Genomic DNA, 14,226 nt, shown 5'->3' on the forward strand with positions numbered 1-14,226 from the left:
ACTGGCACGAGCCTGGAAGATACATCAACAATCACATCCGATCACATGAACAAACACTTCCCCATCCCAACTCTTCTCGCTTTTCTAAGTCAAAAAACAATCATAACCTGAGCTAGATCTTTGGTCCACCTCCTAATTTTAGTCAACGCACACACACATGTCACTAAGTCTTGTTCATGACGCACAAGGCCACTAAGTCATGAACTACTAATGGTTCTCAAACACAACAATGAACAATAAATAAGTCTAACTGATTCTATGTAATAACATGATGACAAGTCAAATACATTAAAATAAATCGCGAAACATAAAATGTAATTATGAGTAGTAAAACTATGCATGCAGTCCAGTTTCATTAATATATTGTTATTTGAACTTCTAAACTACTCATAAAAATTATCAACAGCTAGTTAACCTCTAATATAACTACAGTTAAAAAGGAAATTAAAAACCGTGATTGTTTTGCACATGAAATGGCGCAGTCTGCAATCATCAACACAAGATCATAAATTAATTTAAATCCAAAAATAAATAATCTTTTTTGCAAAACAATTTCCTTTAAATCATAATAATTATTCTAAAAACTTTTCCCAAAATAATTTAACAATTAAAAAAACCCATTTTTCTAAGATAAATTATTTTAAATTATCTATTTTAAATAATTATTCAAAAACCAACCCATTTTCTGAAACTATTTTCTGATCAAAATAATTCTAAAAATAATCTTTAAATATTCTATTTAATATTACTTCTTCCAAAAAAATTCTTTTAAAATATTTATCATAATAATAGTTCAGAATACTCCCTTTTACAAATTATTCTTTCTTTTAAAAACATTTTGTAATTAATCATAAACTATTTTTTAACATATCCACTCATCATATATAGCATCACTTCACAAAATATAATCATCGTAGTATTATCAATAACCCAATCAGATAAAAGCATATCAGTATAATCTACACAACTAATTAATCAGATATAAATATTAAAATAACGAAGCAAAGGGAAGCGGTATCTTGCCTCGGGTACGTAGAATGATTCGACGTTGACGGCGCGGATCGGATCTAGCGCGGGGGAGTTGGACGGCGACTTCGGGGCAAAGAGCGGCGGCCTATAGAGCGTTTGGGTCGGCCTCGAGGAGGAAGTCCGGCAGGTCAGATCTGGTGGCTTAGGCGAAGGCTGCTGTCGAGGAGAAGAGGTTGCAGCGCGGCGACAGCGCTGAGGGAACGGCGCGGAGAGAGCTGCGTGGGGATGAGACAACTTGAAGATGGGCTGGCTCTAGGTGGCCGAGGAGACGGGGGTGGCTGGGGGATGTTGGTGGGCTATCATCATGGGAGGGTGGATCGTGCGGCGAGGTAGGTGAGGCGGGCGAGGAGCTCGACCGGTATGAGGTGCAATGGCGGAAAGATGGGAGTGGAGCAGGCTTGGTGGAGGGAGAAACGGAGGGGGAGAGCGGATTCTGATCGCGGGTGATGGGGTTAGGGCTGAGTCGGCGTGGGGCTGAAGGAGTTGAGTGATGACTGGATCGCGACGGAAGCGGCGACCAAGCGTGGCTGGCGGGTCGGGAGAAGAGAGGAGAGAGGTAGGGTGCGGGGGGCGGCGCGGTTTAAACACGAAGAGAGAGAGATACAAGTGGAGAGTAGATAGAGCAAATATATATCAAGTATATATATATATATATATATCATATAATATATATATATATATATATATTTTTAATATATAATATAGGGAATTTTTTAGGGTTTTGAAAATAATTAAAAATAATATTAATTACAAAATAAATTAAATAATTATGTGAAAATTATCTACACATCAAAACGTACCAGTTATACTAATACGACAGGTAATATGCAACAATAGTAATAATACAACAAATTATACAATTAAACAAGAATAATTAATAAAAAATATAATTACTTACATTTAAAAATAAATAATTATGGAAGAATTATCTATACAATAAAGCGTACCAGTTGTACTAATACAGCTGATAATATGCAACAGTAAAAATAATACAACTAATTATACAATTAAACGAGAATAATTAATAAAAATATAATTACATACATTTAAAATCAAATAATTATAAAAAAATTATCTACATAATAAAACGTACTAATTGTGCTAATACAACCTATAATATATAATAGTAAAAATAATATAACAAATTATACAAATAATACGTAATTAATAATATAACGTATTATATAAATAATACATAATAATAATAATACAACATATTTTTTAAAATGATACGTAATAGTATCGATAACACAACAGATAAGTTCTAGAAACTTTTACTACACTAAATAAATTTATAAATATCTAAATCATTTAAATAAATATAAAATCAGATTTTTAAATTATAGAAAATTCTAGAAGGTCGAGAAAAATACAAATACTCTTTTAAAAATAATAATTAAATATTTAAAATACTAGAAAATTGTTTTAACTAGTATCGAAAATTCACAGTCATTACAAACCTCTAAGTCGTCAAACAAGACCAAATTCTAAATTGACCTCCATGTCCCCAAACTAAAAAAATTACCAAATTTGACCATCATGTCACTAAACTAAAATTTTAAATTAAAACTATCGTCTAGTTAGACAATCCTCTCCTAATCAGAAGTTTATAAAATCGTATATACTTTGACAGGAAAGTCCTCTACTTGGCAAAAAGCCTAAAATTCCATTACTGATATAAAAGTTCTACATCTATCAGAAATTCATTGATAATCGCCACATATGGAGAAAGTCCTCTACTCGTTAGAAATTCAACTTTATCTAATGAGTGTTAGACCCTAGAGGGGGTGATCAGGGTCTTATGCTAATCTAATCCGATTTTATGCCAATCAAAACTAATTAACAAATATATTCTTACAAGATAGATATACAACTAATTATGAGTAAGAATATGCAATATGAACAAAAGGATATATCCTAGCAATGAGATATACTATGAGATATATGAAAGGATATACAAATCACACAAGGGTAAACAAACTAAACTAGATAGTGAGTTAAATAAACAATGAGCAATACACAATGGTGATATAAGATATGAACATGAAAATAAGTACGCCAATAAAATCTCAAACAAACGATATGATTACGGAGTTTGGTCCCCACGACCTACGTCTCCGCTCCTCACCTCGAGGATATCTCCACTATCACAATCAGGTTTTTTACGTTCACCCGAATAATGTTACACTTCACACTCAGTTTTCTAGCTAACCGAAAACTTTACAATCAACACTTTTGCAATCCCACTCTACACCCTCTTAAGTGTTGGACCTAGACGTGTCTCCCTTAAGTGCTCGGATACAACCTCTCCCTAGGTTCGTCAACCGACGCCACTCCTCTTGGGACGACCCCCGACTTGCACCACACACTTCTCTCGGTATACAAGTGTATTACAAAGTGAATCTCATAATAAGGCACAATTACAATAATTGTTTGTTCTCTAATATGGATGAGAACACAATGAAAGCTCACACTCAATTGTTACAACTCTCACCAACCCAAATATACTATGTAGGAAAATACGATAAGCTCATGTGGGTGTGTGTAAACAATGAGTAAAATAAAATCTAACTCAAATAGCAAACTAGCAATAATAAGAATATGAAAAACAATAATAGAATTGCTAGAGAAAAGAGTTAGAAAAACTTCTCTATAAACACAAAGGAGTTGATGAAGAAGATTGAGAATGAATCCCTCAATTTGCAACGGAAGCTTCCTCCTTTGTAAACAAAATTCCATAACTTAAAACAAACTTTAAAACCCTCTTAAACTTATTTAAAACCCTCTCTAAAATGGTTACCAAGAACTGAGGTATAAGGGGGTATTTATATGAAGCCCCAAAGCCAAGAGAAAGCCAAGAAAAGACCAAAAAACCAACCCAAAAACGGCTCTGGAAACTAGCCGTTGGAATCTGAATGATAGATCGACGGTCGACCGCGAGCAACAAAACAGCAAAACTGAGCTTTTAAAAACAGACACGGTCGACCGCGAGATTCTCTGGACTGCATACAGTCGATCGTCACGGTCGACCACGAGCCAACAAAAACTATACTGAGTTTCTGAACTCAAGGCGGTCGACCGTGACGGTCGACCACAAACTGATATATGACTTGAACAGGTTTTGAAAACAGTTTTTGTTATCTTAAAACCCCATTTAAAAATATCAAATAAATTTCAAAAATTATAAAACTTTGAGAAATGATTGTAGACATGATAATAAATATGCTACAAAAACTGGTTTTCAAAAAGGACTACCCAAATGAGAAATATTATCATTTTTCAAAATAGTCCAAAACATGAAAGCCAAAACTTGTGTTGTATATATATATGACTACATATATATACAAAGAAACCAATAAAATGTGTGTGTATATGATATTGAGTTTAACGTACTTAACACACATAATATAACACCTAAACTAAATTACCCAAGCTTGATCTTGATCTTCATTATAGCTCAACTTGGTAAACTTGGATGAAGCTTGTAATTAGATCTTTAACTTTGAATTGCGTAGGTTTCACTCTACTATTCCGCCAACCTCCATTGGATATGATCGTGAATGCGTAATTTCATCCATTCTCCAACATATTGTTTGCCTAGAATAAATATAAAACACAAACACTAGACAAACAATATTAGATGTTTGCCTAGAATAAATATAAAACACAAACACTAGACAAACAATATTAGATGTAAATTGTTTGTTAAATCATCATCAAAACAAGAACACTAGACAAACAATATTAGATGTAAATTGTTTGTTAAATCATCATCAAAACAAGAAGGCCAACAATGAGTTCCAATCAAAATATATCTAACAGGAAAGTCCTCTCCCAGTTATAAAAATTCAAACTCAACTTCTATGTCTCTAGATTGGCAAAGACACCAAAAAAAGGGCAAAAATCAAGATAGACTATTGGGTCTACAAACCGACAAAAAGAAAGCAAATGTAAATTGGGGGTAATGCCCGTGGTTAAGTCGTTTACTCCAAAATTATTTGAAATTATTTTTTTTCTTTTGAGTTTCTTTTGATGTTATGTATTATTAATCCTTAATCGAATGTACCTCTTTAAAAAACAAGAGAGTAAATGACAACAGACTCTTGATTTTATAGGAAGCCATGAATCCCCACAACAAAAACCCTATTTCAAGGGTGAATTTGATAAATTTGAAATATCTAATCTTTATCCTATGCATGTTTCGCATCATAGGCAAAGATGGGCATTTTAAACCCCACAGTGTCATGCTTTGTCCTCCAATAAAATAAAATAAAATAATTCTACTCCCAACGATTAGATCTAATAATTGGTAGATCTACTTTAAACAAGAAAATTAATCTATATCCACCGTACAAAGTAATAATTTGTAGAGAAAGTTGAGCATTAGCAGAAACTCAGTGACAATGTTGTGGCAAACAAAATCACCAATCATAAAGTCACGAGTCTAATGTCATTTGGCCCAATTCTACTCTGAACAATTAGATCTACTTTGAACAAGTTCGTCTTTCTTGCATTCTACAAGAATCTCATTAGAATTCTCTTGATTTCACAAAAACAATTTATAGAATTCTAGGCTTTTTCTTTTGCTTCTTGAATATATCTATTCACCCTCTCGTAGGATTAGGCAAAATTTTTTTTGGGGAAAATTGCTTCTAGCCCCCAAACTTCCTTATGGCTGCGTTTGGAAACATGGATTTGGACCCTGGATTTTAAATCCAAGGTATTTAAAATCCAAATCCTTAGTTTGGGCTACAAAACTGGGCTGGAATTTCAAATCAAATTATTTTAAAGGGAGAATTTAAAAGCCCAAAAGCCCGTATTTGAAATCCCACCCTGCCCCTTGTCATTTACCAAATCCCGATCCCGAACTCCTCTCTCGTTTCTCAGCTCCGACGATCCCGACTCCTCCTCTCCCTCGTTTCTCAGCTCCGACCGATCCCACCTCCTCCTCTCGCGATCTCGAATCTCTCTCTCTCAACGCAGCAACATGTATCTCTACGATCTCTCCCCTTCTCCTCTCTCGTTGAAACCCTAGATCTGATCTAGGGTTTCGGTCTCCCCCTTACTCCTCTCTCTCCCCCTTCCATCGAAACCCTAGATCTGACTTGGATTTTCTCTTTTGTAGCTTGTTTCCTCTCTTTCGGTTGCTCTCCTAGATGTAGGGTTAGTTTTGGGTTTCGTCTGATTTTTTTTTTTTTGGATTTGCAGGCTACTGTCAGCGACTTGCAGGAGGAGATTCATACCAGAAGTAATAGAGGAAGTGTTTTTCAATCATAGGTGAGACTTGACAGATCACAATATGCTAGGTTCATCTCAACTTTAGTGTTTATGTTGCTAGAAACAGCCATACCATTTGTGATTATATTCAAATTGGGACAAGTACTGCATTCTTCTTGAATGTTTTCCCGTTGTCACATCCAACATCTTCCAATTATCTTGAAAGATAGCGAAGAGTTGCGTGCTCATAGAAATAGAGAGCTGAAAAGAAAGTGAACAATTAACCCTGTTTCCCAGGAATTCAAGAGAATGTTCGTATTGCTTTCGATGATAAAAACTGCCTCTTATGAATTGGGGATTCTGAAACAAAATGGGTACAGGATGAAGGGAAATAGGCGTCTAGTGTTTGTCATAAAAGTATCACAGAACAGTTAACATGGGTCTAACATTTATGTGATCATATTCCAAATTCTACAAGTATTTCCAATGATCTTCTACCTCTTAGATCTCTGTCTGTGATTATTTAATTAGCAGCATTTGGATACTTGTTTAGACCATTTGCATCTGTCTGTGATTATTTCATTAGCAGCATTTGGATTGTCTTTATCCATTGCTCTAGCTTTATCACAACATTAGCTTGTGACCTTGTCCATGGATAATGACATGCAAATTTTATGTGTCACTTTAGAGTTTGCTAGTGTTTGCTGGTGTTTGCTAGTGTTTCTTTCTGATGACAGCTACTTATTTCTTTTTATTATTTCATGCATTCTAATGATGGTCTTAATAATCCTAATAATTACCCTTGTACCTATTTTGAGTAGCATTTTAAATTTGCATCTTGCTAAATATATATTCAGGATATATGCGTAATCTGCTTGCATGTTCAACTTTTAATGTGATAGGTTAAAAATGGTAAATGATGAAAGGGATTCAAGGATCCAACTTAAACGTACAAGGGAAGAATTTGAGAGGAGAGAGGATGATGACATTATTATGGTAGTGGTCAGTTTTATAGTTGCTGCCATTGGTGCTTGGTACTATACAAAGCACATGTTGAAGGAGAGTTCAAGAACACACGAAGAAGAGGATGAAAGGACATACCTTAGAAAGTCTTGGATTCGAAATCTTATTTGCAATGCAAATAACTGTGTTGAACAACTAAGGATGAATCCTCAAGCGTTTAAGAGGTTATGTGATGTTCTATGTACTAGAGGGGGATTAGTAGCATCAAGAAATGTCACGATTGAAGAAATTGTCGCTATGTTTTTGCATATTTTAGCTCATAATGTAAAAAATAGGACAAGCAAGACAGATTTTTATCGTTCAAATGAAACAATTAGTCGGCAGTTCCACAAAGTACTTCAAGCAGTCATGAAGATAGGAAGCCTCTATATTAAACAAGAATATACAAATCCTAATGAGAGAGACATAGAGAAGTGGAAATGGTTTGAGGTAACTATGACTTCTTTTATTAAGGTTTTCATGTTTAGTACTTTTGTTTAATAGAACTAATTGTAAGGTTGTGCAATTTTAGGATGCTATCGGGGCACTTGATGGGACTCATATCCAATTAACTATTCCTTTGGAAGATCAAAGTAGATATCGAAATAGAAAAGGAGAGAACAGTACAAATGTACTTGGTGTTTGTGATGCCAATTTGAGATTTTCATATGTGCTACCTGGTTGGGAGGGTTCAACATCAGATTCTCGTGTTTTGCGTGATGCTTTGCGTCGGCCCAATGGCTTAAAACTTCCCTCAAGTAGGAATATAATTCTTTTAATTATTATATATGTATTGCTTCCTAGTTTTTACATTGTTGTGACTGAAGATTTTGATTTTGTAGATAAATACTTTCTTGTGGATGCTGGGTATACAAATGGGCCGGGGTTTTTGGCACCTTATCGAGGGACTCGCTATCATATAAAGTCTTGGAGAGAAAATGGTCCAAGAAACTACAAGGAGTTATTTAACCAACGTCATTCCTCTGCTAGAAACACAATTGAGAGAGCATTCGGATTGCTAAAAAAGCGATGGGCTATATTACGGACAGCTAGCTTTTATAGTGTTAAGACTCAAATTAGGATCATTAATGCATGTTGTATTCTTCACAACTTTTTACGTGAAGAGATGAATGAAGACGACTTGTTGAATGACGTGGATCGAGAATTAGAAGATGATCCTGTTTTAGAAATTGAGAATGTAGATGATGAGCGTATCACCACTGTGAGAGTTACAGATGAATGGAGCAACTTTAGAGATAATTTAGCTATGCAAATGTGGGATGAATACCGACTTTAAGATAATTTAGCTACAAGATGGAAATGAGGGTGACGAGTATGAAGAAGATGATGAGTGGTTGTGAGATTTTTATATATGCAGTGTAGTTTCTGTTTATGCAAATGTGAGATTTTTATATATGCAGTGTTATTATTATTATTAAGAATTTACTCTTAGCTTTTGTACTTCAGAATTATGTATTAACTTTTTGATACATAACACATTGATGGTAATTAGTCTTCTTTGTCATCTCCTCTGCATGACCTCGCCGTCATGTCATTTGTTAAGTTCAGCATTAGACAACAGGATCTAGTTCTCGCATGACCATGTGATGATAAAGTTGTCAACTCAATTCTGAGTATAAACAGACTCAATTCTAGATAACCCTTTTAGACACGGAGATGGATTCAGGTGAATATATACTTAGTAATCTGAGTGTTAACTTAGATTATATATGTCAGAATCAAGATTTTAGAAGTTCAATTGTGGCCAGAGTTTGTTCGCTTGGTTGTAATTGTGATTGTAATGCAGGTGGCAATTGGATGTGATCATTTCAATTGATCTATTTGTATGCAGGTCATTGATCTATTTGTATGTTACTTGGTACCATCATTAAGTTGTTCTAAGCTGAAGTAAAGTAATGTTATGTCTATATTGTTAAAAGAGAGGAAGACTAGAATCCATTACATCTACCAATCCTGAATCAAGGCCTAGAAGATCACTGTATCAGTTTCTGGTACTCCAGGTATACCTCCAGGTATATGGGTTAATTGCAGACTATGGTTGTATTAAAGACCTACGTTGCATACATATATCTTTTGCACGATTAAGATTTAAATTTTTTTTCGCTCCAGGATACTTTCTTTTCATTTTAGTCATAGGGATCAAGCACAACTCTGTTATTACCATTATTCTTCAGCCTTCATTACTAATCAACCTTCAATACTAATTCTGTGTCATTCACTTTGGTATGTATTAGGATGACAAAGAAAGGGAAACAAATTGCATCTCATTCAAGATCATATGTTGTGTGGAATCGTGATATGGACGCAGCTTTAGCCAATGTGTTGTATGATCAAATGAACCAAGGATTAAAAGTCGATGGTACTTGGAAGCCTCAAGTGTATCAAGTTGCGGTTGATGCATTAAAATCATTTAATAGCAACTTGAACAAAGATAACGTGAAAAATCGACTCAAAATTTGGAAAACCCATTATAATGTTATCTATGACATTAAAAATAAAAGTGGTTTGACGTGGTGGGATGATGAGAAGAAAATGGTGATTATACCCGCTAGTGAGCAAAAAGTATGGAACGACTATGTTACGGTAATATTGCACTTTATATTTATTAATTTGAACTATTAGTTTGTTGCATATATCTAAAAAATATTTGTGAATGTTCTTATATTGCAGGCTAATCCAGATGCAAAAGGCTACCAGAATCGTTTGATTGAAAATTGGGATGACATTATGGTGTTATGTGCAAAAGATAGAGCCAACGGTGAAGGTGCAGAAACTTTTGAAGAGGCTGCTAACACAATGCAACATGATGAATCTGTGGCACAATCTGAAACAAACGAAGATGGAAGCTCTTCAAGGAAACATCTTCCTGGAACATCAACTAGTGGTGAGACAAGTTCAAAGAAACAAAAGAAGGGGGATAAATTGGTTGATTCACTTGCAGTGATGGCAGCTTCTGTGACTGAGTATTTTAATGAGAGAAAGAAGGAAGTAGTAAGAAAACCACCAACCGGTGAGGAGATTCATCACGTGGTCTCAAAAATACCCAACTTAAGTCGCATTCAAGTGTTCAAGGCATTTGAGAAGCTAATGGATAGCAACCCGGAAAAATTTTATTTGTTGAAGTCACTTCCTGATGATGAAAAAAGAGATTTCATTCTCTTTATTCTTAAGGAGTAGCTTCTAGTTGGATGGCAAGAACCCCCAAATCTTTGAACCCATTCGAGTAAGTTCTCTCTTGGATTTCTTTTTCTTTTTTAGGCATATTTTAACTCTCATTATTTTGTCATTTATGTTAGGATGCAAACTTATAGTTGTGACTTCTGGAGTGAGTGATGCTATCTTTATTCGACTGATTTTATAGCTTCTAGTTGGATGGCAAGAACCCCCAAATCTTTGAACCCATTCGAGTAAGTTCTCTCTTGGATTTCTTTTTCTTTTTTAGGCATATTTTAACTCTCATTATTTTGTCATTTATCCCTAAATTTTGAGTACTATGGTTGATCAGCCAGATTGACCCACTGTAACACTGTTCTTAGTCTTTTCCACATAACTGCACATATACTTATTAATATACTGCTAATTAATTTCGACAGACAACTACTTGGCATTCATTCTGACAATTCATTGAACAGGATAAGGTTTCGAAAGGTTAAGCATGACTGTCCCTCTCATCAACTCTCATAGTTTTGGTTTTGTCTGATAGCTTGTTTTTCTCTAGTTTATTTTTTCAGTGCATTACTGGATTTAGTTATATGTTAGATTTAATGCCTGTATTCTGGTTTTCCATAATTGTCGTAGCTGACATTTTATGTCATTTACAATTTTGTATCATGGTTAAGATTGAACTCATTAGAAATTTCATATCATAGTATTACTGACTCTTGACATTATATAATATCTATCCCTGTCCCTTAACTGGAGGTTTATCTGTGTCATTTATGACACTTTTGACAATTTATTTTTGGTGAACATGGATTGATTTCCACTTTCTGAACTATTTGAGCCTACTGTCTTTAGTGGTCTTTACAGATGTTCAACCCATATATTTCATGTGTATCTACTTTCTGAAACGAAAATGCAACACTAAAACAAATTGCATGCTAGTGTCATAGTTTATATCTGAAGAACCTTAGGTGCGCACTTTTGATGTATTTTTCATTCTTGGAGTTCCATTTGTTCCCTCAAAATCATGTTTTTTGAAGTCATGAATTATGCTACAAAGATTAGCGCTTTAATTTACATCAACTAGAATGAGTTTGAGCTTGCTTTTAAGTAGCAGTTTGTCCTCTGATAAGAACCTGAACATGGTGCAAGGACCTTGAATACTTTACTTCGGTAATGCCTGAATTTCAAAGTAAACTGAGACTATGCGTGCACAGATGCTGGATTGACTGTAATGTTTTGTGGTAAATACACTAGTATTCTTGTTTGGATATTGTGTGATGGGAGACTTCCAGCATTAGAAGGTGAACTATCTATATGTATGTATGTGTGCATCCATATAACATAAATAATCAGTTAGTATATACTTCCAAATACTTCCAAGGTACATTGAATATGCAGATACACACTCCTATATCACATGATAACTTATAAATGGTGGTATAGGGTACTTCCAGTAAAAAGTGGCACTGTGTGCTTTTCTCAGGTTGGTTTTGTCACCTTCTTCCTAAATTCTGTCCTTGATAATCTAACATCAACAATTGTCATGGTCTCCTTGTTGAGAAAACTAGTGCCTCCATCAGAATACAGAAAGTACGCAATCCTGTACTTGTTTTCTTTTTCTTTTTTTAAAGGTTGATGGTCTTCATGATTCAACTTTGAAGTTCGATTTTTGTGCCATGGACTAATTGATGCTAAATTGTGTAATGTAGGACTCAAATTCTTCGAGACATGAAGTTGGGCGCATTGGAGAGAAAAGAGGAGAAGACTTGAAGGATAAATAGAGGATTCTAGATATGTTTTCTTTTAATAGTTTATGTTGTCGTAATTTGGCTTGTTGTAGCAAATCATGGTTACTTCTTATAGCAAATCATGGTTATCAACTACCTATGGTATGTTGTGTTTTAAATGAAGGATTATTGTGGAGTGTAGAGCTTCTTATGAGGAGTGTTTGCTAAACTCTTTTGACTCGTCGAGTCTTTTATCATGGCTAGTTATTGGAGTAGTACTCTTGTTCTTTGGAGATTGAAGGTTGATGTAGTATTGGATGAAGCCATGAAAAAATGGCGTAATAATAAATATTTTGGACATTATTATTATTTTTTGTATTCTCTCATACCGATTCATGAAGGACAAGATGTTTGCATGTGTATTTATAATTGCTAATAAAGAGATCAAACTTCTGAGGGGGTCGTGAAATTTACCCTAACTTTTTCCTCAATATAAACCATAATGTCCGCATTTGATTTAATTATTAAGGAGTTAAGAGAGAGCATAAAATTTTTTAAAACACCAATTTCAAATCCAAATTCATGTATAATAAAGTGCATCCAAACATCAGATTTTAAATCTGTGATTTCAAATCCTTGCATTTAGTGATGACATCCAAACAAAAGATTTTATCAAATCATGGATTTCAAATTCTAGATTTGAAATCCCATGATTTTAAATCAACCTTTCAAATCCAAATATTAGTTCCCAAACGTAGCCTAAGGAGATTCACCTGGTCATTTTAGCAAATCCTCTCATCTGAAATGCCAGATTCCTTAAGGGGGAAATTTCGCTTGCTTCTCATATCAAGGCTGACTGTAAGAATCTTTATGAAGAATTTAAGTTTTCATTGCTTAGCAACATGATTAGAATATAAAAAAATATAACCCACAACACTCCTCAACTTTGGAGTTTTGGAGAAATAGTTAAGAGACTTTTAAGATGTTATCAGAGCAACCCAGATTTATCGGCTAATGTATCTAGATTGAGATAATCTTAATATCCTTTTAGATCTATCTCTATAGATCTGAATACCCAGTATACAGGATGCTTTAACCAAATCCTTCATTAAAATTTTTTTTGATAGTTAAATTTTAACCGCTTGTAATGACGGTATGTCATTGCCGATTAAGAGTATATCGTCTACATACAAAATAAGAAACGATACTATACTCCAAATTATCAATTTATACACACATGGTTCATCTGGATTTTTGATGAAACTGAACTCCTTGATAGCATCAACAAAATAGATGTTCTATCTCCGCGATGTTTGCTCCAGTCCGTAAATGGCTTTAAGCAGCCTACATACTTTTCCACTGCTCCCACTGACTACAAATCCCTCTGGTTGAGACATATATATACACTCTTCTAAATCGCCATTTAGAAATGCAGTTTTGACGTCCATTTACCAGATCTCGTAGTCATAGTGAGCAGCTATAGCAAGTAAGATCCGAATAGACTTTAGCATAGCCACTGGAGAAAATGTTTTATCGTAGTCCAAACCAGGTCTTTGACAAAAACCTTTAGCTACCAGCCTAGCTTTAAAAGTCTCTAGTTTCCCATCTACACCCAACTTTTTCTTAAACAACCATTTACAACCTATGGGTATCACCCCTTTAGGAGCATTGTCTAAGATCCATACTTTGTTGGTGTACATAGAGTCTATTTTGGATTTCATTGCATCATGCCAAGCAACAGAGTCCCTACTCTGAGATGCTTGCTGATAACTTAAAGGTTCATCATCATCTATGATGTGATCTAACATGCTACATTCAACGAGAAAATCATATTGTCTCTTAGGTGCGAGACGCCTTGGATATCTACGGAGTGGTTGAGGTTCTTCTAGTACAACTGAATTTTCTAGTTCTACTAAATTATCAGTATTGATTTGTATCTCTGAAATTTTATCCAGTTCTACCATGCTCCCCCTAATTTTTTTCCAAGAAATTCCTTCTCCAAGAAGGTAGCAAACCGAAAAACAATTATCTTTTGTTCATCGATGTGGTAGAATTGATATCCGGT

At 34.6% G+C, this 14,226-nt stretch overlaps 2 protein-coding genes across 3 annotated transcripts in view; both read left to right on the plus strand.

Moving 5' to 3' along the window:
* Positions 1 to 8,631, plus strand: part of LOC109848039 (protein ALP1-like) — an 85,340-nt gene extending 76,709 nt beyond the window's left edge. Inside the window, exons 2-4 of one of the 2 annotated variants that reach the window (XM_020417310.1) lie at positions 7,149 to 7,698; positions 7,781 to 8,006; positions 8,091 to 8,631. In XM_020417310.1, coding sequence (XP_020272899.1) covers positions 7,156 to 7,698; positions 7,781 to 8,006; positions 8,091 to 8,545 — 1,224 coding nt within the window. In that variant the 5' untranslated portion in view covers positions 7,149 to 7,155 and the 3' untranslated portion in view covers positions 8,546 to 8,631. Of the gene's footprint in view, positions 1 to 7,031; positions 7,699 to 7,780; positions 8,007 to 8,090 lie in introns of those variants that run through there. The other variant, XM_020417311.1, reaches the window with a different exon arrangement.
* LOC109848040 lies at positions 9,517 to 10,461 on the plus strand. Its single transcript, XM_020417312.1, has 2 exons — positions 9,517 to 9,852; positions 9,940 to 10,461. Exons 1-2 carry the CDS (start codon positions 9,568 to 9,570, stop codon positions 10,444 to 10,446), a joined length of 792 nt encoding a protein of 263 aa, XP_020272901.1. The 5' UTR covers positions 9,517 to 9,567; the 3' UTR covers positions 10,447 to 10,461.

The sequence above is a fragment of the Asparagus officinalis genome, chromosome 7 (genome assembly GCF_001876935.1).
Source record: "Asparagus officinalis chromosome 7, Aspof.V1, whole genome shotgun sequence".
Taxonomy (NCBI): domain Eukaryota; kingdom Viridiplantae; phylum Streptophyta; class Magnoliopsida; order Asparagales; family Asparagaceae; genus Asparagus; species Asparagus officinalis.